The 23,595-nt window shown below is 46.9% G+C and overlaps 1 protein-coding gene across 7 annotated transcripts in view; it reads left to right on the plus strand.

Annotated features, from left to right (window-relative positions):
* Nucleotides 1-23,595, plus strand: part of ZBTB16 (zinc finger and BTB domain containing 16) — a 195,644-nt gene that overhangs the window by 132,284 nt on the left and 39,765 nt on the right. The window contains exons 5-6 of one of the 7 annotated variants that reach the window (XR_008538149.2): nucleotides 1-14,944; nucleotides 17,026-23,595. The exon at nucleotides 17,026-23,595 is cut by the window's right edge and continues 20,258 nt beyond it. The exons of 5 other annotated variants lie outside the window; for them this stretch is intronic. Coding sequence is in view for 1 of the 2 variants with exons in the window: in XM_016922021.4 (XP_016777510.1) it covers nucleotides 1-188 (188 nt within the window). In the remaining variant the exon portion in view is untranslated. One more of the 7 variants, XM_016922021.4, reaches the window with a different exon arrangement.

The following is a 23,595-nucleotide window of genomic DNA, read 5'->3' on the forward strand; positions in this document are numbered from 1 at the left end:
GTAATGGCTGGAGCTGGTGTCATCTGAAGACTCGACTGGGCTGGATGTCCAAGATGGCTCCTTCACTCAATTATCTGAGTCTCAGTGTTCCTTTGCGTGGCTTCTCTCTTCAGCAGAGTAACCTGGACTTGCTGTGTGACAGCTCAGGTTTCCAGGAGTCAGGACACAGGAACTGCCAGCCCTCTTAAAAGCTAGGCTGGAAGTACACAGCATTACTTCTACCATATGTCATCAATCAGATAGTCATAGGTCAGCCCCAGATTGAAGGCGGTGGAAGGCTGGACTCTCCTTCTCAGTAGGGAAGTGACAGAAACCTATAGGGAAGGAGGAATTGATGGCAGTCATCTTTGGAAACAAGCTACTACAGGGGACTAAAGTGGAAGAAGGAAGAACACCAGTCAGCTGCTGTTAAGATTATTGTCGTCAGTATTTCAGCGTTCTTGTCCTTGCCTTTTCTGAGTGGAAAACATGCCTCCTGACTGGCATCTTGAGCTTTGGTCTGGAGGGGCCTTGCCCTGTCATGATGGGAGGGGAGCTTTACAGGTGAGCTGTCATTCCAGTCAGCATCTCCCTAGCTCAGTTATAGAGAAAGTGATCTGGCTAGGTTATTTTGCCCAGGGTTCCAGAGGTGGTTGTCATGAAAGCAAGGGGAGAACCGGGTCTCCCAGGGTCCCAGCCATTTTCTTATTGCTAGACCGCATGTAACTGAGAATCCCACTCTGAGAGTTCTAATCTGGGGGAATGAGCTGTGAGCCAGCTTTGCCAAGCAGCTTAATTCTGTCCATCCAGATTAAATTTGCAGCAGCAGGGAGCCAGCTGCCCTCTCAGCCAGGGGCAGGGGAGCAAGCTGAGTCCCCGAGGGATGAGCAGCTGTGGAGGCTGTTCCTAGGCGGACCCCAGACGTATGGAGCACCCCCTGTGTGCCTGGCACCTGCTGGGGATATGATGGTGACCAACTCAGGCACATGCCCTGTTCTTGAAAGAAGCTGAAGGTCTGAATGTGGTGGTCTGGGCCTTTTGTTTTTTCCCCAGAGATCTTGTGGATGGGGCTCCTCAGCTGGAGGAGGGAGAGGTCAGCTACCAAGTGCCCCCTGCTGATGTTGAGGTAAAATGTGGCTTGCTCAATAGGCCACATGTGGTGTGCTCAATAAAGATTGAGTAAACTGAGCTCTTGAAAGGATGGGGAATGGAGAAAATGAATCCAAATTAGGGGTGAGACACCAAGGTGGATGCTTTGAGAAGGGCTCCCTGCCAGCCTTAGTGTGAGCTGTGGGCGAGCTCCCCCAGCAGGGAAGAGCCACTTCCTTGTGTGGGGCAGGTGTCGTGCTCAGTGCCGAGGGGAGATACGACAGCAGTTTTACCCTCAGGATAGGGCTGGCAAAGAGGGGTCCTGTGTGACCATGGTGACTCTTTCTGACATGTGGCAGAGCTCATTCATCACTCATAGCGCTACTTCCTGCTGAACTCAGGTGGATTTTTAGTTCCCCTAATAATCAATGAGAGAATACAGTCTGAAATCTATTTGCCCTCTCTGTTCCAGGAAAGGGGTCCCAGGAGGAAGGGAGTTGCCTGATGACAGGGAGCGCTGAAAATGTCACTAAAGCTATTGGAGTGGGAAAAGCCAGGTGGGAGACCAGGTACTGTTGGGAAGCCAACGGGAGAGTAGGTAGGGAAGAGCTCTGAAAAAGAGAAGGAATGGAGACCCTGGGACAGTAAAAATACTGCCAATGCCACTTGATATTTTTGCTACCTTAGTTTATAAAACAATTTCCTTGATTACACCCATTTAACAGATGAGACCATGGAGGCCTAGACACTACCCACTAGGAAGTAGAGAACTGGAACTTGACCCAACTCCAACTCAAGTGTTCTTTCTACTACTCCCTGGCTGCCTCCGCACTGACTGAGTGTTGTCCAGGAGTCTGTAGGCTGATTGGTTCAGGGTGATCCTGTTTAGAGGTCATTGAGTTCATGGCCCTGCCTGGGAAGAGCTCTTTTGGAACCCTGTGCCCCATTGCACTAAGAAGCCCCAACACCCTGATGTGTACATCCTCCTCCTGGAGTAGGATACAGTTTGCCTGAATCAGATCAGTTTCATATCCAAGGCTGCCATGTGGGAGTTCATGGAGCTCACGTGTGGCTTTGCATAGGGCAGGTGGTTATGGTGTCGTACAGGTATTCTTGAAACTGGAAAATGAATTTAATGGAAACTATTTCCAATTCCAGCCTATCCAAGAGAATGGCATGTTCACATCTCACCCTTTTGACCCTATTTGACCTGGATTTCTGTCCTGGTGTGTGTGACCCCTCCTTGCCCCCTGCCCTCAAGATCTTGACGGGCTCAAGCTGGTGTTCTAGGAGGCCACGCTTATGGTTGGGCTGGGCTCAGGCTTTGTTGTCACATTCAGTTTTCTGTTTTGGTACAACGAAGGCTTTGAGGAGATAAACAGAGATCATTTTACACCTTTTATATTATGACAAATACATATTGCAAAACACTGCTGCTTCCAAAATGTTTGGGTTGCAGAGCAGTGAGGAATTAACAGCTAGGCAGTTCCCGAGATGCTTGTACTTCATTTACACATCAGAATTTTTTTTACACTGTTCAGTAAAATAAAAGTGAGAAAACACACATACGTGCACGTGCACACCCCCATGCACACCCAGTGCACCACCTGGCTTCTATGTCAGGAATGTCTTAAATTAGTAAGTAGTTCTTTAAGTCCAGATAAACTGATAAATACCATTAATGGCTTAATTTATTCTCTGGGTTTGAAATTTGACACACGGACACTATCTTGGCTCAGGAAACACAAGTGGTTTTGTGCCAGAGGTTTTAATGACCGATCAGTAATATAAATTGCTGCATCACTGAGCAGAAATAGCTTCTCCATGTCATTTGATCTGGAAACTTCTCTGGCCAGGCAGCAGTTAATAAATTTAAAAATAATTACCCTCTTTATTCAAAGTCAAACTAATTAGGAGTGGGTTTTACAAATCATAATGTTGTTCAAGCCACTGTACATCCCCATTTGGGACTTGAACAGGCCTGGGGGCAACAGACAGGATCCGGTGGTGTTAATTAGAGGGCAGCGAGATAACTTGGCTGCTGAGCTCCAAGGTAGGAGGCCGGGCAGTCTTCAGCATGCCCTCGGGAGAAAATGGGAGGTCTGAGTGAAGAGGCCATGAGGGTGACCTGTAGGAACCTTCAACTCTTTCAGTCCATCTGTAGGGGACCCAGAGCACACCTATTGGTAATGTGAACATGGGGGAGTTGGGGCCAGGGCTGGTCTGTGTGGGCCTGGCCAGAGAGACTGAGGGAGTCAGGGAGCAGGAAAGGGGGATGGGCAAATGACTGCCTGGGGACAAGAGACCTGCCTGAAGGCAGGGAAGTGGATGGGATGATCTCTAGAGGACATTACTTCCTAGGAAAGTTTGAGCCCTAACAGAGTGGTGCAGGCTTGTCATGCAGATTGCAGGGAAGAGGAACCCCATGAAGCCTAAAGTCAGAGTGTCAAGTGCAGGGTATTTGGTGCACAGTGACCCAGAACTTGGGATCTGGTGTCAGACTATCTAGATTCCAATTCCAGCCCCATCACAGATTGGATAATCTCAATATAGGCCTCGCATGGAGTAAGTGCTCAGGAAATGGAGGTGCCAGTTTCTCTCATCGCATCATCCTGGTCTTCCTCAGAGGCTTCTGAGAACATGAATTTCCCCCACTGGATAGGTTGACGGGGCCAAGTCAGTGAGGATGGTGTTGGAGGAATAGGAACAGTATACACCTGCTTTGCAAGGCCATGGTGAGGTCTTCCAGGATCCCTGACTATGTCCTCCGGCCAAGAGGACATTTGCAATGTGCCCACTGAGTTAACAGCCACTGGGGCCCTCTCAGTGCAGTTGAAAGAAGTGAGGGCAGATTGAAGCTCCACACTTTGAGCAATCTCAGGGAGCAGATTTGGTAGATCTTAAGGCCCTGAGGTCTGGAATACCCAAAGCTTCCCTAAGGAACCATTCCCTGTTGGTGTCTAAACAGGTGATGTGTAAACCCAGGCCAGACAGGCCGCAAAACTGGAATTGAGACTAAGCAGGTGTACCAGCCTCCAGGAGCACCAGGCCTGTGCCCTTCTACATCTTAAGAGGAGGCTTCAGTGACTGGTGCCCTCAAAGGCTCAGGAATTTTGGGTTCCTGGTAGGGTCCTGAACCATGTCTGCTATCACCAGGAACCTGGGTATTCCCTGTCTCTTGACTTCTTCAAATAGAACCTTCCACCTCATCCTACCTTTTCGCCAGTAAGAAAAAAGAGGCAAAGAAACAGACAAAGATAGCTAAGGTCATTCCTAGGTTTAGAAGTTCTGAGGCTGGGAAGCTTAAGGGCACCCTCTGCAGGCCCAGGGTACTAGGTTGAACTAGACCCTAGACTTACCCTGGAGGAATTCAGCTCTCTCCTCCAGCCCTCAACCTGCCCTGCAAGGTCTGCCAGGTGAGTGACTCAAGTTTGCTGTGAGACTAGCCTGTGTAGCTGGCTTATCCTGTAGTTCCTTCATTTCCTCATTCTCTGAGTTTTTAAGTACCTACTGTATGCTAGGTGCTTTGTGGACTTAATACATAATAGTGAACAGAAATTGGGCCCTGCCTTCCTGAAGGTTACGGTGTTGTGAAGGAAATGAGCATGTAGGTTGAACTTGCCTTAGGTACAGATAATTCAATAGCTGTACTCTTTTGGATACTTTTGAGTTATTATTTTTATTAAGTCTTCACTATAGTCCAAAAATATAGACCTTTTTTCTTCCCTAATCTTTGCCAGAGAAAACTGAGTCCCAGAAAGGTTAAGGAAGACCAATCTGGGGCAGGACTTGAATGTGTGCCTTGGGCTTCTGTACCCCAGAGCCCACATTTTAGCATTGTCTTCCCTCCCTGTGGGGGCCTGGGCATCAGCTCTCATGTGCGGATCAATGGATCAAAGCCCCTATTTGAAAAAGGGGGTCAGTTAAGAACACACAATCCAAACTAGAATTAGGGCCCACGAGTTCAGCCCAAGGTTCTCTCCACTGTGACTACAAAATAAGTACTTTCTTTTACTGGCCTAGAAAAAGTTGCTTAGTTTCCACATTACTGCGTCACAGGGGAAGCCACTCAACCAGATGCAAATGTTGAGATGCTGGTTCTCATCCACTGTGTTGTCGGCTGCAAGAGTCTTGCAGTCCAGAAACAGCATACCTCTGGCGGCTGAGGGTCCATGCTGTGGACTCTGCCCTTCCCTTCTAGCAGGGAGTGGGCATTGGAGGGAACCCCACCCAAAGGGTCCTCTTCATTTCAGTGTGAAGGAGTCTAGGAGGCATATACTCTGTCTTCCCCCCACTCTCTGTTTCTCTCTCTTTGTCTCTCTCTCTCTCTTTGCACTGTGTGGCCTCCCCCTTTGGAGGTGCAGAACTGTCTCTCCAACCTTGGTGTTGGCTGCCTGCTTGCACTGGCCCCTCTCTCCTGATATGTTAATAATATTTGGAGGAAGCTTCAGGGACAGTCCCTGGCTCTGAACTTCAGAGTAGAAAATGAAGTCCTTGTTTGGAGAATTTTCTGTAGTGGGTGATCATGGTGGGGGCAGGGGGTGGGGTGGGAGTAGCAGGCAAGACAGAGGATTTATTTTATTTTAATTATTATTTTTGAGACAGAGTCTCGCTCTGTCGCCCAGGCTGGAGTGCAGAAGGCAGAGGATTTAAAAGGGTGAGCAGCAACGCTCCTTCCCTCAGGATAGCTGCTGGCCTTGCCCCCTCCTGCCCTGAGCTTGGCACGAGGGACAGTGCTGGGCACCAAGGAGTCCTGTAATGATAGGAAAACTGGCAACTGTTCTAGTTCCTGCTCTCAAGAACAGCCTCCCAGTGGCTGGTCCCAGAGGAGCTGGGAGGGGGCCAGATGATGACAAATAACTTAATCTACCTAAACTTTACATGAAAAAAAAAAAAAAATCCAAACGAGCCTCAAACCTCTGTCCAAGGTGGAGGGTATCAGGGAGGACAGGACAGTGAGTCATCAGAGGGACAGGCAGACTCCATGTGGTTTGCTGTGACCTCCCCATTGAAAACATAATAGCATTTGACTTTTATAAATATCAGAGGTGATTTGTATAGCATTTCACATTCTGTGCCAAGGAATTTAACATGAGAAAGCTCAGGCTCAAGAACGGCCGCGGAACGTCATAGGCACTTTGGGAGGAGGGTCATGTGCTGCTGTTTGTACAGTCAGTGCCCCAGCATAGATTTACTCTTGACCTAATTTCATGCTGTTACTATAAAGGCATATTTGATGCCTAATATAGAGTTTTATTTTCCAAGCACAGGGCTCTCGGCTGTGCTGGAGCTGCTTGCTGTAGAGTAGGGAGGAACAACCCAGCCGTCTCCTGCTGGCCCAGACCAGCTATTCTTTCTCTCCATTGTTCACCCTAGTGGCTCCCAGGGCCCCTCTGGCCACCTTCTGGAGGGGCCCCCGATACTCTTTTTTAAATTAATAAATTTCATTTTTTTAAGAGCAGCTTTAGGTTATAGCAAAATGGAATGGAAAGTATAGAGTTCCCACTGTACCCCCGTCCTCACACGCAAGTGCACAGCCTCCCCCACCATCAACATCCCACACCACATGGGTGGTACATTTGTTACAATTGGTGAGTCTACGCTGGCACATCATTGTCACCCAGGGCCCACAGTTCACATGAGGGTTCACTCCTGGTGGTGTACAGTCTGTGGATTTGGACAGACGTGTAAGGACACGCATCCACCATTTTTGTATCATACAGAATAGCCGCTTCACTGCCCTGAAAGTCCTTTGTGCTCTGCCCTTTCATCACCCCAGCACATTTTATATGAAGCATCACTGCCCTGGACAGTGATTTGAGGGGATCAGTGGTGTTTGGCTCTTTTGGGATTGGAGAAGGAGAATTTAAGCAAGGCAGGTTTGGATTAGAAAGGGCTGAAGCTCATTTCCTCCACAGACATCTTGAGTGTTTCTCGATGCCAGACATGGATGCTCGGTCCTGGGATAGGGATTTTGGACATGTATGCTGGGACCTGGGACCGGGATGCCAGACACGGATGCTGGGCCCCGGGACGGGGATGCCGGACATGGATGCCAGGTCCCGGGACGGGGATGCCGGACATGGATGCCGCTGGGCCCTGGGACGGGGCTGCTGGACATGGATGCCGCTGGGCCCCGGGACGGGGATGCTGGACATGGATGCTGGGCCCCGGGATGGGGATGCCGGCCATGGATGCCGCTGGGCAGTGGGCAGGACACAGACCTTGCCCTTCCCCGGCCTCCCACCCTAGTGGAAATGTGATTGCAAATTACCATTGGGGATGTGGAGGCAGCATGGTGTTTGGAAGCAATAATGAATTAGGATAAGGAGAACTAGGTTCTTATCCTGGCTCTGCTATGGACTTGCTTCATATGGGACAAATGGCTTCGTTTCCTTGCTTCTCTCAAAGGTAGGGTGTAGGAATTGGGCAAGAAAAGTGCTGTTTGGGGGGTTCTGTGGTTCCAAGGACAGCCTAAGATTCTGATCTTGCATTGATGGTCTGTATTTTTCTCAACCTTAGTTTTTCACATTTGTAAACTATGATTAATAATCATAATGGTTGCTGTAAGAACTACATAAAACCATACATGTGGGGCCGGGCACGGTGGCTCACACCTGTAATCCCAGCACTTTGGGAGGCCGAGGTGGGTGGATCATGAGGTCAGGAGATCAAGACCATCCTGGCTAACACAGTGAAACCCCGTCTCTACTAAAAATACAAAAAATTAGCCGGGCTTGGTGGCGGGCACCTGTAGTCCCAGCTACTTGGGAGGCTGAGGCAGGAGAATGGTGTGAACCCGGGAGGCGGAGCTTGCAGTGAGCCGAGATCGCGCCACTGCACTCCAGCCTGGGCGACAGAGCAAGACTCCGTCTCAAAAAAAAAAAAAAAAAAAGAAAGAAAAAAAAAATCATACATGTGAAGCCCTGAGCCCTGGGAAGGAGGACTGATGTATGCATAAGTGGTAGCTGCTTGCTACTGTTATTTTTAGAGGCCTGCAGTTTCTGTCCCTCACCAGTTGACAAGAATTCCTCCACTTTATTTAGTAGCTTATTCAGTAACAGTGTATTAAATACCTACTGTGTCTGAAGAAGGGATTAAAGATGAAGATCTTTTGCCTCTTAAAAACTGTTCTAGAAATTGGAGGGGAAGGATAGAGTCTGATCTTTGAGGACTATTATTCAGAACGTGGTCTGTGCCCAGCACTGTGGCTTTTTATGTATGGTCCAATATAGTCATCAGGACACCACTAAGGGGGGCTTCACCGTCTGCATCACTGATGAGGAATCACAGGCTCAGAGAGGCTTAAATAATACGACTCATCCAGTGGCAGGACTGGGATTCCAGGTTGGTGTTTTCTTGGGGTGGTCTGGCGGGACTCACCGTCCTCACTGGTCTGAGTTGCCCCTTCACTCTCAGAATTGTCCCCACATCCGAGTCGTGAATAATCAACCTCAGTTCTTGATCTCGGGTTTCCACTCGTCTCCCCTCGTGCCCATGCTCAGCCCCTCAAGCTTCTCCTTTATCCCTCTCTCTCCCACTATCCACTCCTGTGTTTCCTCTCTGACTTCTCACCCTTCTCCTTAGTGACGCCATGGCTGCCCGATGACAGAAAGGAGTTAATAAAAACCAATGTGTAACTGAAACTTGAAAGGCCATAAATCGCCTTGTTTTTTCTAGGATGTTGGTAGCATTTTGATTTAATAGTTGGACAAACACAAGGGCCTATTTTATTCAGAGTTTACAGGCCTCAAGGCTGTTATTCCTCCAAAGTTAATAGCATTGAAATTGCAGGGTTTGCTATAATTTGCCTATCGCTTTCTGCTCCACCATTGATGTTTATTGTCAGCGGGATGGAATCTCAATCCGACTCACTTAGATAACATGTCTGTTAAACATTTAGATAATTGTACCATCATTAACTTGTCACATTATTTTAGAGATTCAAAACAGAGGCAGGGTAAGTAGAGGTACCCAAAGGGAGTGGAGGTGGGAGGAGGGGGAGGAGGAGGAGGAGGAAGAGACAACGTCTTCTGAGTTAGACAGCCAGGAGAGGAGAAAGTTCATTGCACACCTTGGCATCTCTTTGGAGGTATCTAAGTTAAGGAGGTACGTGCCACCAAGCCGGGCCCAGGGTTGCTCCCTGAGGAATCCGGGGACCAGTGTCTCAACCACCGACCGCCGTGGCAGTAGGGCCTGTTATCAGCAGGCCCCTGAGACAGTGTGGCCAATGCTCAGAAACCCTTGGCGTTTCATCCCCGACTTTGGCCTTTATGTACCAAAGTTTCTAAGCTTTCCTTAGGGATGCTGATTGCAACATTATTTGTAATTGCAAAGCAATGAGAATGACCTAAATATCCAAAAGTAAGGAATCTGTCAATGATGGTATGGAAAGATGTCCATGATGTTTTGCATGATAAAAGCTGGTTAGAGAAATCAGGTTATATAGTGTGGTCCCATTTCATATAAAATACTAAAGCCACCCTATAAGACTCTGTAATGCTCTATACCTGTTAACAATGATTATCTTTAGAAGTGGGATTATAGGGCAAAGGTGTTCTACTTTCTGCTTTATCTATTTTTGAGTAATAATAATGATGATTTACAAGCACATATCACTTACATAATTTTAAAAATTAAAGTCACTTTATAAATAAGAAAAATATCACCTTCAAGTCTCATTCTGTGTATGGAAGGAGGACTTCTAAAAAGAAAAGGCTGCAAGTACAAATAAATGAGTTTTGGGAGCGCTCATGGACATCAGTATCTCAGCCACACTGGCAGGTGCCTCAGTTTCCCACTGTTAGGACAGATAAATGCCAGATGGAGAATGCAGCACAGGGGAATGGGCCTGTGCCAGCACTCAGAGGTCAGGGCTGCTGTCTTGTTCACTATGGGCCTGACGGAGGAAGTGAGTAAGAAGAGAGCTTTTTCTTACACCGACATAAGGACTGAGGTCACACCTGGAGGGGGTGACAGAGGCCACAAATAAGAATGAGCTCAGCTGGAAGTGGGAGTGACTCCCCATGTGGGAGACTTGGGGATCAATTAAATACCAACAGTAGTGGGGCACTGAGCTTGGAATACAAAACTGCCCTCGAGAAATAACGGGGTGTTTGCTCCCTGTTCCCATGGTACCACGAGGTCGCAGAGGTGACTACAGTGCTGTCCATCTGGCTTTGGACACTGTTATCTCCTGCATTCCCAGGGCCTTCTGTGTGACCTGGACGAGAGAACTGTCACTATTGCCTCTCTCCAATCTGTGTGTGCCCCAGTGACACAGGCAATAGGAAAAATGTTTCCCCAACTGTACCGTAAATAATGCAGATATTTGGGCGTGGGAGAAACAAATAATATCAATATTTTATAGACTGTAGGCTAAATAATGTATATATTTAGAAAAGCAGCTTAAATATTTCATATGCTGCAGTGAAGATTCCTGCTTAGAGGCATAATTTGGGCTGGTGAGGGCTGTGAGTTAAGGATGCAGTCCTGCGGAGCCCCGGGGTGAGGGGGCAGAGGGGAATGCAGTAAAAGTGTGTGTGTGAGATTGGAGTGTGGCAAGGACAGGCAGGTATCACTTATTTGGAACCCAAGTAGTTGGAAGTTTCAGATTTTTTTTAACTATCCTGTGCTCTTTTTGTTTTTAATGTGGGAGAGAGACAAATGACAACCTAATAACAAGAATTTATTTTCAAAAAGTAACTTCCAACCCAAGAGAATTGAAAATGTGTCCACATAAAAACTTACTCATGAACATTCATAGCAGTGTTGTTCACAATAGCCAAAAGGTGGAAACTACCCAATTGCCTATCAGCTGATGCACGGATATACAAAATGTGGTATATCCATACCATGGACTATAATTTGGCCATAAAAAGAGTAAAATATTGATGCATGTTACAGCATGGATGAACTTTGGAAATCCCGTGCTAAGTGAAACAAGCAAGACATGAAAGGCCATGAATTAGATGATTCCATTTATGTGAAAATGTTCAGAACAGAGAGCTCTAGACAGTTAGTAGATTAGTGGATGCCACAGGCTTGGGGAAAATGAGAAGTGACTACTAATGGGTATGTGGTTCCTTTTTGGAGTGATGAAGATATTCTGGAATTAGATAGTGGTGGTGATGGTATTCAGCTTTATGAATACATTAAAAACCAATAAAAGGGCCGGGCACAGTGGCTCATGCTTTGGGAGGTTGAGGCAGAAGGATCACTTGAGCCCAGGAGCTTGAGGCTGCAGTGAGCTTTGATGGCACCACTGTACTCCAGGCTGGGTAACAGAGCAAGACCCTGCCTGTTAAAAACAACCCCCTCCACCCCCGCAAAAACAACAACAACAAAAACATTAAAAGGGTGGAATTTTATGGTATATGAATTATATTTCAATTAAAATAAAAAACAACTTTCAGGTATGTTGTTGGTTCTTACAGACTTAACCCAACCTCCTATACCTGCGGCATCACAGGACTGCAGGTAACGCTTTGCATCATAGTGACCATTCAGACAGTGCGGGAGACTGTGGCACCTTTAGAATCATTCTATTCACAGAAGGCAGCAGGGAGTAGGGGTGGCTCTGGGATGCCTCCTTGCCCTCCCCATTCCTCCATTTTCAGAAACAGGAAGGAAGGATCAGGTCTGAACTCGGATCTGGTGAAGTAGTGAGTCCGACATCTGCAAAGTCAGGAGGAGACGGGGTAGTTGCGTCTGTGTAGATTTCTAGAAGAAAAGCCAGCCATCATCTGGCCTGGGAGGAGTCACTCTTGTCAAAAGCAAGACATGGATGGTATTGACCCAGGCACCCCATTTTAAGAAAAATCATACCTGTAATACGGCTTCAGTGTGGGGAAATTAGAAAATACTTACAAACAAAAGAAATATGTTCTCTGTGTCCCATTATCTTTTTTTTTTTTTTTTCCGAGACAGTCTTGCTTTGTCTCCTAGGCTGGAGTGCCATGGCACGATCTCGGCTCACTGCCACCTCTACCTTCCGGGTTCAAGCGATTCTCCTGCCTCAGCCTTCACAGGCATGCACCACCACGCCCAGCTAATTTTTGTATTTTTTAGTAGAGATGGGGTTTCACCATGTTGGCCAGGCTGGCCTCAAACTCCTGACCTCAGGTGATCCACCCACCTCACCCTCTTAAAGTGCTGGGATTACAGGTGTGAGCCACCACACCTGGTCTCATTTTTCTTTTATTCACAAATGGGGCTATGATATTCAGTGCATGCTGTTTTGTAATCTGTGATTTGCCTACCAACAGACCTATGTCTTGATGATCATTTTAATGGTTTCCCAGTGTTCTCCCTATACCCATTCGTTTTTTTCTCCCCATGATCTCTGATGTTCCTTAGTTGTGCACCAGGGACCAGACCCTGTATCCAGAGGACCTTCCAGGGGCTCCAGGAAGGAGTGGCTGACAGAGATGCAGCTCTTTACCACCTCTCACCTATTGCTGCTTCTGTCAACAAGATAAACTGGGCCCACCAAGCAGTTTTGCAGTAGCTGTTTACTCGACCATCCCAGGCAAGCTTGAGATGCTGGGAACATATCCATTCCCCACATTCAGTCTTCTTAGAAACTGTTTCCCTTTTGGTTTTCTCTAGGCTTGCAAGTGGTCACTCGCCCTGAGTTGGATTTGGGCAGGTAATTTACTTCCGCTACTAATTTAACGAATGGCACTGCCCTGAGGTCGGGCAGACTAAGGAAAATATAGGCATCAATTCATTTGCCACGTTAAAAGCCAGAGTTAAGTAACAAGTTAAGCATCTCCATACATTAAGTATCCCAGGCCCAACTAGGGAAGATTTCCTGGAGCTGATGAGCCCCAACCAGGCATTAGGAAAAAGGCATTTAAAAAAAAAATTTTGGCCGGGCACGGTGGCTCATGCCTGTAATCCCAGCACTTTGGGAGGCCGAGGTGGGCGGATCACGAGGTCAGGAGATCGAGACCATCCTGGCTAACATGGTGAAACCCCGTCTCTACTAAAAATACAAAAAAATTAGCCGGGCGTAGTGGTGGGCGCCTGTAGTCCCAGCTACTCAGGAGGCTGAGGCAGGAGAATGGCGTGAACCCGGGAGGTGGAGCTTGCAGTGAGCCAAGATCGCGCCACTGCACTCCAGCCTGGGTGACAGAGCGAGACTCCATCTCAAAAAAAAAAAAAAAAAAAAAAAAAAATTCTTCTCTGAACCTTAGGAGAAGTTAGCTAACAGAGGGATTGTAGGTTTGGGTCAGACGCAGTGTTCCCTGCCCTCAGTAGGAGAAGATCCATTACAGATTGGAAATGACTTTGTCTCTTAAGTGTGCATTGTCAGATGGGACGCACGTTCCCCTCAACCAAACAAATATAAAATGCTTCCAGCCTCTGCCTCGGATTTTCTATTACTGTTTCACAGGACTCCAGAGAGTTTTAAGATAGCAATTTGATTAAGCTTATGGGGAAGATCCCATCAGATAACATTCTTTTTCTGCAGGTAGAGATAGTGTGTTCAAGTATTAAGTATGTTTTAAAGGTAATTATCTTTTCCATATTCATTTTAGTTACAGGAATTGACAAGGGGGAGACTCTGCATCTGAAAGCTGCCCCTTGGGCCCTAGAGTCACTCTGACTGCTCTCCTCTGGGGAACACACTTGAGGCTTTTGACAAGTGAATGAGCACCGAGGGTTTTTCTATTTTGAAATGGCTCGGGATCCCCTGTCTCCAGACAAGTGATCTAGAGGGCAAGGTCTTGGCCACTGACCTCATCTGGCTCCCTAGCTTAGATTCCTTGTTCTGGGACACCCACTGGGCTCCAAATCCTAGGATCCTGGATGTCAAGAGGGAGGCTGGCTGCTACTCAGAAAGAGGACTTGTCTCATCTAGTACCGAGTCATGGTGCCATATCGCCAACCTTTCAAAAGTAGAGTCTGGAATTGCCATTTACATATACTGAGCCCAGTGTTGGGGTGTTTTCACATCGGGAGACACTAATTAGGGTCCTAGAATTCTAAAATCTGTAGACTCCTAGACTGCAGAACTGTTGCAAGGGGCCTTAGGGAGCATGATGCTGAGCTTCAGAGGGGTTCTGTGATTTGTCTGGGATCACACAGCAGGCTGGAGAGACACACTGTGGGCTAGAACCCAGGGATCCCTGGTCTTAGACCACTGCTTCTGTCCCTCTACCCACAACCCTGTGCCATCTCCAGAAAAGCTCCTCTTTCCCTTTCCTGGAAATCCCCAGAGTAGGAGATTCTGCCCCCAGGCAGCCCTCCTTGGCCATCTGTGAGTCAGGGTCTGCACCAGGGCTCTGTATGGGCCTGAGGAGCCCCCATAGCAAGCCTGATGCTGCTGGCCTGGAGTTCCTCAAACCTCACTTTGCCTGCTAGCTGTGCTGTTCTAAGCATTCTGTACATTTTTACAAAATAGAAAAATTAGGGCTCAGCCCGCTTTGAGAAAGCTAACTATTGCTAGGGAGGAAAACATACATATCTAAAAAGATAAGTAATAAAACAAGGCAATTGGATGTGATATACCTGCACTAAGAATTCAGGAGTGATGTTTTTAGGTTCCCCATCCCTTTGTCTGCCCAAAATCCAGTCTGCTGTGGCTAGACACCTATGGCTTCTGCATACAGCATTTCCCCCATGTTACTTCTCTGTCTGATCTCAGGTGCCCTTGGTTTGACAGCTGCAGCTTGTTGGTCTGAAGGCAAGTGACACTGGGAAAGGACCCTAGTGAGAGGTTTATCACATAAGACCCCAGGATGGCGGCATGCTCTGTTTTTGAACAACTGCCTCGTTCCTGTAAGACAAAGGTGGCAATGGAGGGTGGATGCAGAGTTGATGGCTGCAGCCCAAGTTTTGGTGCTTGGCCTCATGTGTTACATCCTAGGTAAGGATGTCTCTGCCATCTTAACACCCATACCTGCTCTTGCGTCTCTCTCTCTTATCCTTCAAAGGATCCTCATTGTCTTACCCCAGCTATACAGTGAAATCATTTAGAGGAACTTTATGAAAAAAATGTATTAATAGCAAGCAAAGGCTCCCACCTCAACCCGGATGAATCAGAACCTCCTGCATGGGGCTCAGACATGGATGTATTTTCAAGCTCCCCAGGAGATTCCTATGTATAACCAGGGTTTAGAATTTCCAGATGGGATAAGATTAGACTCTACTGCATGGCCCAGAAGGTTCCTCACAATCAGAGTCACAGGCTTCATCTTTTGTCACCCCCTATGATGCATGTACACTGAGCCACTTAGAATTTCCCAGACTCTCCTGGCTGTTTTTCTTCTCCATGCATCTTCCACTAACCCCCACACTCTCATGTGTCTTGTCTGCCTGATACACACACACACACACACACACACACACACACACACACACACACACACATTGAGGCAGAGTTTCACTTTGTCACCCAGGCTGGAGTGCAGTGGCAAGATCTCAGCTCACTGCAACCTCCACCTCCTGGGTTCAAGCGATTCTCCTGCCTCAGCCTCCTAAGTAGCTGGGATTACAGGCATGTGACACCACACCCAGATAATTTTTGTATTTTTAGTAGAGACAGGGTTTCACTATGTTGACCAGGCTGGTCTCGAACTCCTGACCTCAAGTGATCCTCCTGCCTTGGCCTCCCAAAGTGCTGGGATTAGAAGTGTGAGCCACCACGCCTGGCCTTGCCTGCCTGGTATTAATAGAGTCTTCTCAGCTCATTTGTCTTCTCTATGACACCCTTTTCACAGTTGACCCTCCTTCTGGTCTCCAGCACCATAGATGTACACCACTTGCCCTTAGCTATCTTGCCACTCCATGAGTTAGGGTGAAGATTGAACCACCTTGGGGACTTGGGCCTTTCTACTGTGTTAGTTCAAATAATCATTCAATAAATGTTTATTGCATGATTAATCAAAAACAGAAAAGGGAGCTTCCTGATTAGAAGCAGGAATGAAGAATCTGTTCTTGTCTGGCTTCAGATTTTTGCTCTTCACTTGCCAGGTGAAGGACCTTGAAAGAGTCACTCAACCTTTGCAAGTCTCAGATTCCTTGTCTGAAAAATTAGGACACCATACCTGCCCTTTATACCTCAAAAAGGGATGTGAGGACCAAAATGGTCTTAGAACAGGGTAGGGTCTTTGCAAGCAGTAAAGCATGATTCAGATGTAAGGTGATGTCATTGTGATGTTTCCTCTTGCTGTGGGCTCTGGCTTCAAGGTGCCCTGCAATGCCAATGCACCCCAGTCTGTGCCCTCTGCACAGCCTCCCATCCCAGCTTTTCTGGGCCCTTTTCTTCCGTTGGCTTCTTTTATCTTGCACCTCCCTTGCTCTCTCCCTGCACGTACCGCCACCACAAATGCTGTGCAAGAGCAAGTTAACCACTATTGTTTTGAATGATAGAGAAAATAATGAGGGAAACAGACTGGTCCATTCAGTGATTAAGTATTCAGTGTTAGGTGGTGGGCAGAAGTTAGGAAGAGAGGTATCTTAAGGTTTTTGATTCGGCGTCATCCGAATGGGTCAATGAGACAGATTCCACAGGCAAACCATTCCAGTTCCATAACCTCTAGAGTAGAAAGTTTCAGAAGGAAGAGATTCCCCAAACTGTGTAATTCCCTTGTAAATCTCGTTCATCCAATGGGATTTGAGAACCAACCACTTGTGCAGGTGCCCGCATCCGAAGATAACTTGCCCCCAGGAGACAGCAGATAAGAAGAGGGCAGAGACAAAGGAGGTCTCTTTGTGGCTTGCATCATGGATGCAGAAAAGGTGGATAACCCAACTCTGGTGGGGTGAGTGGGCAGGGAAGGTTTGGAAGCAGGAGGGGGAGACACTCAAAGCTGCTTTGGGGTGCACTTATTTTGTGTGCTGGAGAAGGATTTGCTGGCCATTTCTTGTGAAATAAACTTTTTTGTGTATGCATGTGTATGTAGGCTGTTACTAATCCCGTTCCTTTCTTGATCTACTGTTTTTCAGGTTAGTGGTGTCTGGGATTTGTGGAGGGAGGAAGGATATAAAAGGGCAAAAACAGGAGACCCCGGTGCCTGGATTCAGAGCCTTCACATTCCGGAGATCCCCAGAGGCCCCTCTCCCCAGACCCTTCAGCTCCAGAAAGCCATTGTGCTCCCTCCTGGCCTCTGACCCTGAGGCTCTGGGAAGCAGCAGGTTGTTGACACTTGGACAATCATTTCTTGCAAGGCAACTGCCTCCCTGGGGGGCTCTCCTCTGCCTTAGGGTGGTGACTATTCCCCCAACCAGGGTTAAGGAAGAGAAAAATTAACTGTTGGTCAGAGCAGGAGGCAAGGATAGAGAATCCTCAATTTCAGGCCCCCAGGCATGTTCACCCCTCTCTCACTTGCCACTTCAGGAGTACACCATAGCCCAGGGATAAGCTTCAGGAAAATGGGTTTGAGAGAGGCATTTCTGATCAGAGTTCCTTCTGGCATCCTGCTGTGGGTCTCATGTTTGTTGAGGGGACCCCATATTTCTTCATGAAGGATATCTGTATGTCTGCTACAGTCTCAGGAATGCAGCCACAGGAACAAAGAAATTTCTAGCCCTGATGCTGCTACTTATTAGGAGCAAGACTTCAGACAAGTTGCTTGTCCTTTCAGAAGCTTGGTTTCCTCATTGGTAGAAGAGGGTCAAAAAGCCACTTGCCCGGTGAGCCTGCTGAGAAAAGCAGATGAAGGAGGCGTACTTTGCACTCTGTGAAACATTGCAAATGTGCGGGTTGATCATTAATGTTTTCTCTTACAGCCAAAGCTAGTGTGTGTGTGTGTGTGTGTGTGTGTGTGTGCGCGCGCGCGCACGCGCGCACAGTTTGTGAGTGTCGGGTTCCCAAGCATTTACTCTCTTCTCTCCTTTCTAGGACATTTCAGGAAGCATTATTCAAAAGCCGGTGGGGTGGGACAGAGGGACTATTAAAATTTTTAAGAATCACCTTGCATTTCTTTCACTTTGGTCTTAATAATAAATAACTCTAACCCTGCAGCCAGGAGCTGGGATGTTCTGTCCAAATTAGCACAAATCTCTGTCTGCAGCAGCCGAGCATCCCCGTTCAGTGGGCGGGATCAGTACCATTTCCCCAGCAATGAGAAAAAGCCCTCTTGCTAAGCTACAGAAAAATCTCCCTTGTGCTTTAATTTTGGAAGAAGCGGATTAGTGTGGCCATATTTAACCTTTGACCCTGAAACAAAAGCATTATCAAAATTATTTACCAAGAGCGTCTGTCTTCTTCTCCTCACCCCCACTTCCCTGTTTGCCGGGGCTAGTTTAGAATCTTGGTAAAGTTCTTCAGAGCAAGAGCAAAATTTTGGAAGGCGATCGTTACCTTAGAGACATCCCAGGCCTGGTGTTCACTGCCAGGGCTCTTGGGATCTAAGGTGGGTTAAAGGACAGCGATGAGAATCTTATACCACAGTGGGGTTCAAAATTTGTGAGTTGGATGTAAAAACTCTTTCTCCTCTGAAACTAGCCTAGTTTCTGGCTGTCTTGGAGATTTAACTATTCAGATGATATGTTGATTTTTGTTTTGTTTTGTTTTAAAGATGGAGTCTCACTCTGTCGCCAGGCTGGAGTGCAGTGTCTTGATCTTGGCTCACTGCAACCTCCGCCTCCTGGGTTCAAGCGATTCTCCTGCCTCAGCCTCCCGAGTAGCTGGGATTATTACAGGTGTGCACCACCACACCTAGCTAATTTTTCTATTTTTAGTAGAGACAGTGGTTTCACCATTTTGGCCAGGCTGGTCTCAAACTCCTGACCTCAGTTCATCCACCCTCCTTGGCCTCCCAGAGTGCTGGGATTACAGGCATGAGCCAAGTGAGTGACCTAAAAGTGCAGATTGATTTCTACCTTCTTCTCCTTCCAGGCAGACTTGGTGGTGTGGGGTGGAGGTATATCTAGACCTGAGCCATTTCTGTGGGTTTAAATCTCATCTTCCCTGTCATTAACTGTCACTGTGGCCTTGGACAAATTATTTGAACTCTGAGCCCCCCACCTACCTTCCTTATCTGTAAAATGGGCATAGCAATAATAGTGCCCGCCTCCTAGAGTTATTTTTGAGGATAGATAACAGGATACACATGAAGTGCTTACTGTGGGGTTTGGTGCTTACTAAGTGTTGAGCCAGTACTAACTACTGTTACCACAGTTGTTACCATTGTCATCAGTATCATCCTTATTGATTCTTCGTCACTTCCCCAGGTCCTGGTTGGCTCCCTTCCCCCTCCCCCGCATTGGGGTGTTATTGGCGACCTGCCCCATTTCCTGCTTGTCCTCTGCCCTCACCTTCTTTGCAGTGATTTTCAGAGTCCCCGTTTGCGTTCGCAGTGGGGAGTTTGACTTCATTTCATACCAGGAAGGCCAGCTTGCAGTGGGGGATTGGGAGGGCAAAGCGCTTTATAAGCTCGCGATGAAAGCTGTAAAACGAGATGGTCAAGGATCTGGCCAGGCCTGGTTCGGGATTATGGCCGGCCCCTGGAATGCTGAGGGGGGCCTCTTTTAAGAAGCCAGTGTCTATTTACAGTGTGTCTCTCATAAACCCCAACGCTGGGGCGAGGGCAGGGGGACTCGCCCTCCTGGCATGTGATTGATTATCTGGTATTTATGCCATTGAGGACTTGTCAGCGGTCTGGGGTCAAAGGGTCATCTCATGTGTCTTGCCGCCAGCCCACCTCCTTTTGTACAGTGTGGACCGGGCGAGCTGTGCACAAAACAGCTTTTTCTTTTCCTTGGGAAAGGGGGGATGGGGAGGGGGGAGTGTCAATGAAATTTTTTTTTCAGCCTTTTCTGAATAGTGTTCTTTAAATTCTAAAGAACTTTTAATTAAAAGTAGCAGGAAAATTCATCTTGAGAAGGTTTAACTTACCTTAACAGATACTTTTGTGTCCCAAGAAGCTGGGAGTGACTTTGAAAGAAAGAAAGAAAGAAAGTAAGGGGCTTTGTTGTGCCTCTCCCCCTCCCCCAGGCATTTTCAAAGTTTCCTGGAGTTCTTGTCCACTCCTGTCTGGTGTGGACCCTGCTTGGGAAAGCAGGAAGGGAAGAGGTCATTCTTCTCCTTTAACATAGCCACACAAATTTAGAAAGGGACTTGGGGATTCTCTGCTCCAATTTTCTCCTGTTATAGATGAAGAAACTGAGCCTTGACAGGTGAAAAGACTTCGCTATAGAGTCACACAGCTACACAGTTGCGGAGTCAGGCACTGGGCTCTGATTCTCTGTATTTCCTAGTGCTCCTTTGAGCATGCCAGGTTGCTTCCCGAAGCTGCTTTGGATGCCAAGTGAAGATAAATGTAATGATACCTTTGCGTTGTTCAGTCCTGGATGTTTGAGACTTGGGAACCACTCTTAAATTCCTTGGGCTGGAAGCATCCCTGAGGGACCACCTGGCTTATCCCCCCCATCCCCCATCGCCTGCCTCGGAGCAGGCAGTCCGTGCTCACGTGTGCCGGAGGAATTGCTATGGGTCCCTTTTCTAAAAATCTGCAGAGGAAGTCTCTATGTTTTCTGCTTGGTAGAAAATGCCAGCACCCCTCCCTCAACCTTCATCACTGGATGGTCTGGACATCCTTCTGAACAGCTGACTTTGTTTCTTCCTTCTGTGGCTCAGGAGTGGCCCACCCATGGAAGCTTGTCTGTCTGTTCCCCCATCCCCCCGACCCCCTGTGTGCCCACAGGGGGCCATCCAGAGCTGTGACTGGCCAGGACACCTCAGTCTACTGTGCTGCTCCACCATGGCCTGGCTGCTGTAGGGAAACATTGTCCCTCTTAACTCTCACCCAGGCTTTTGGTGACGTGAGGCCTTGATGAAATGCTTTGCCCATCGCTTCCAACTCATTGAACCAAGGTGGACACTGGGCAGAGAAATCATTTGCCAAGAGATAGGTATTTGTAGGACTCGCATAAATTCACGTGTGCTGTATCCTGTTGTTTGTCTTCTCCATCCCACCACCTCCTCATTTAAAAAATGCAATACAAAGAATTGTCTTCTAAAGAATAGCTTTAGAAATCCTCATTCCTTTCCATTCCCTCCATTCCCATTCACATTAAATTAGCGAATGCTAATTTGGACTGATAGGGCACCACTGTGAAAAAGGTGTGAAGAAAGATCTGCTTCTTGCTCATGGGAGGAGACCCCAGCAGTAATTAGATTCTCACTGAAGTCACTGGGTGCCACAAACTGTGCCAGTGCTTACCTCAGACTGTGTTATTTGGTCCTCATATTAACTTTCCACGATGAACATTCCTGTGTCCAGATGAGGAACATCAGGGCTAGACATAGGTAGCCTTCTCTGGGGTATAATTTGCTTTAAGCTAAGTAGTATTAAACATGTTAAACAGGTCATCTCTTTGAATCCACATAAAATCCCTGTGAGACAGGGATTGTTGTTATCCTGGTTTTAGATGAAACAGGCACAGAGGAGTTAAGTAACTTACCTGAGGTCACACAGCAGTAGTAAGTGGTGAAGTGGGGTTTGATCCACCATGAATGACTGCAGAGTTCACACTTGAACTACTTGCTGCTCCACCTCTTTAAGTTGTAGAGCTTCCTGATGCTGGCGCTCATGTTTTGTTTTGTCTTTTCCTACTATTCTGACATAAATCTGCTGGGGAGACACTATATATAGACATATATAAATCAGCCAGAGACCAGCAAAAGGTCACTGTGTAATCAGATGCCAGCCTGGGTGGTGCGTGGAGAGGAATTTAGAGAAGGAATATGTTAACGAGGACACAGTATTTAGTCTCATGTCTGGACCCCCATAGTAAGGGGACAGTGCCTTACTCATCTTTCCATCTCTGGGACCTAACTCAAGGCCTGGTACACATTAGATGTTCAATAAGTACTGATTAGATTACTGGGAAAGAGTTAGTAGGGGAGATGGGACTTGAAGTTTTTTGAAAATGATATTAATAACTGTGACAGTTATTTGTGAAGTTTTTTGAAAATGATATTAATAACTGTGATAGTTATTTGTGAAGTTTTTTGAAAATGATATTAATGGCATTACCTTTTATGGCATACTGGCCAGGTACTCAGCTAAGTTTATTATTTAGTTGTATTAACTCTCACAGCAGCCCTATGGCTATTACGATCCCTGGAGTAAGCTTAGGCTGAAGAGAGATTCTATATCTTGCTGGAGGATTTAAAGTCTCAGGGTGGTTGGTGTTATTTGGGGGCTTTTTTTTGGCTTTTTTTGTTGTTGTTGTTTTGAGACAGGGTCTTGCTCTGTCGCCCATCCTGGAGTGCAGTGGCGCAATTTTGGCTCACTGCAATCTCCGCCTCCCGGGTTCAAGCGATTCTCATACTTTAGCCTCGTGAGTAGCTGGGACTACAGGCATGCGCCACCACATCCGGCTAATTTTTATATTTTTAGTAGAGACGGAGTTTCGCCATGTTGGCCAGCCTGTGGTGGTTTGTTTGTTTGTTTGTTTTTTCTTGATTTTGAAATTTTTTTTTTCCTAAAGCAGAGAAGAAGGCACAAGTGAAGGAGAAAAGGCAGACGTGAGCGACGATGGCAGAAAGTCTGCTCAATTGGGGTGGAGGGATTTGGAAGCCAGAGAGAGGAGCTTATCTTTTTTTTTTTTTTCCTGCTTATAGGTGGAAGTTGCTTCTTTAATATAAAGATTTCTGGATCTATGAGGTTAACTGTGTCCAGTTAATTGAATTTATAATTCAGCACCACAACGCTGAAAAGAATTGTTTTTTATGTCCCTTAATGAGTGCTATAAAAACAAGTGGTGAATCTAATTTTACGAATGTTCCTTTATGACTTACCTGATAACTAGTAGTTGTTCAACACAAAGGACACATAACTCAGTCTGGACCTACACTGGCTGCCTGCCGTAAAATAACTTGTTTTAGAAGTTGGCCTTCTTGCTTCTCTTGAGTGGCCCAGGGATTCACTTGTTCCCTTCTCTGCTCCCTCTTCTCATTGAGGATCAGGCTCGGGTTCTTCATTCTGGAGGATTGAGATGGGTTACCTTCCCTGCCAGTCCAGGATGATCAAGACCTCACATCTCATTGGCTCTTTCCAAAAAGGGGAAGGGAAAGATATGGCAGCTCATTCAGATGTCTCTCTGGTACAGCATATTGCTTCTACCTAGAAGTTGCCTGGTGTGCTAGGAAGAAAAGAGAAATTAAGAGAAAGACTCCTTTTGTCTTTACCCTACAACGAGAGGTAAAGAGCTGTACAGCCTCAGCAGCCGCATTAGGTTAGACATTGGTGAGAACTTCCTGAGTTGCAAAGATGTTCCTAAGAGAGACTGATAACTGTCCATCTCTAGAGCTGCTTCAGTTGTGAGTGGGCACATATATAGATGCCCTTATCTTTTTATAGCTTTTGTCTTTTTTTATGTTTTGAAAGTTTAATTTGAATTATTTTGTGATTACAGATCTTACAGGTAGATGTTGGGTACAAAATTCAGGCATTCTCTGATGGCTATTTGAGAAAGGTTGGCTGTTCCCATCTGCAATAGTCAGGGGCAGGAGCCTGGACTCACAGGCCAGTACAGCACTCAGGGAGACAGCCTAGAAATGGAAGG

Source organism: Pan troglodytes, chromosome 9 (genome assembly GCF_028858775.2).
Source record: "Pan troglodytes isolate AG18354 chromosome 9, NHGRI_mPanTro3-v2.0_pri, whole genome shotgun sequence".
Lineage (NCBI taxonomy): Eukaryota > Metazoa > Chordata > Mammalia > Primates > Hominidae > Pan > Pan troglodytes.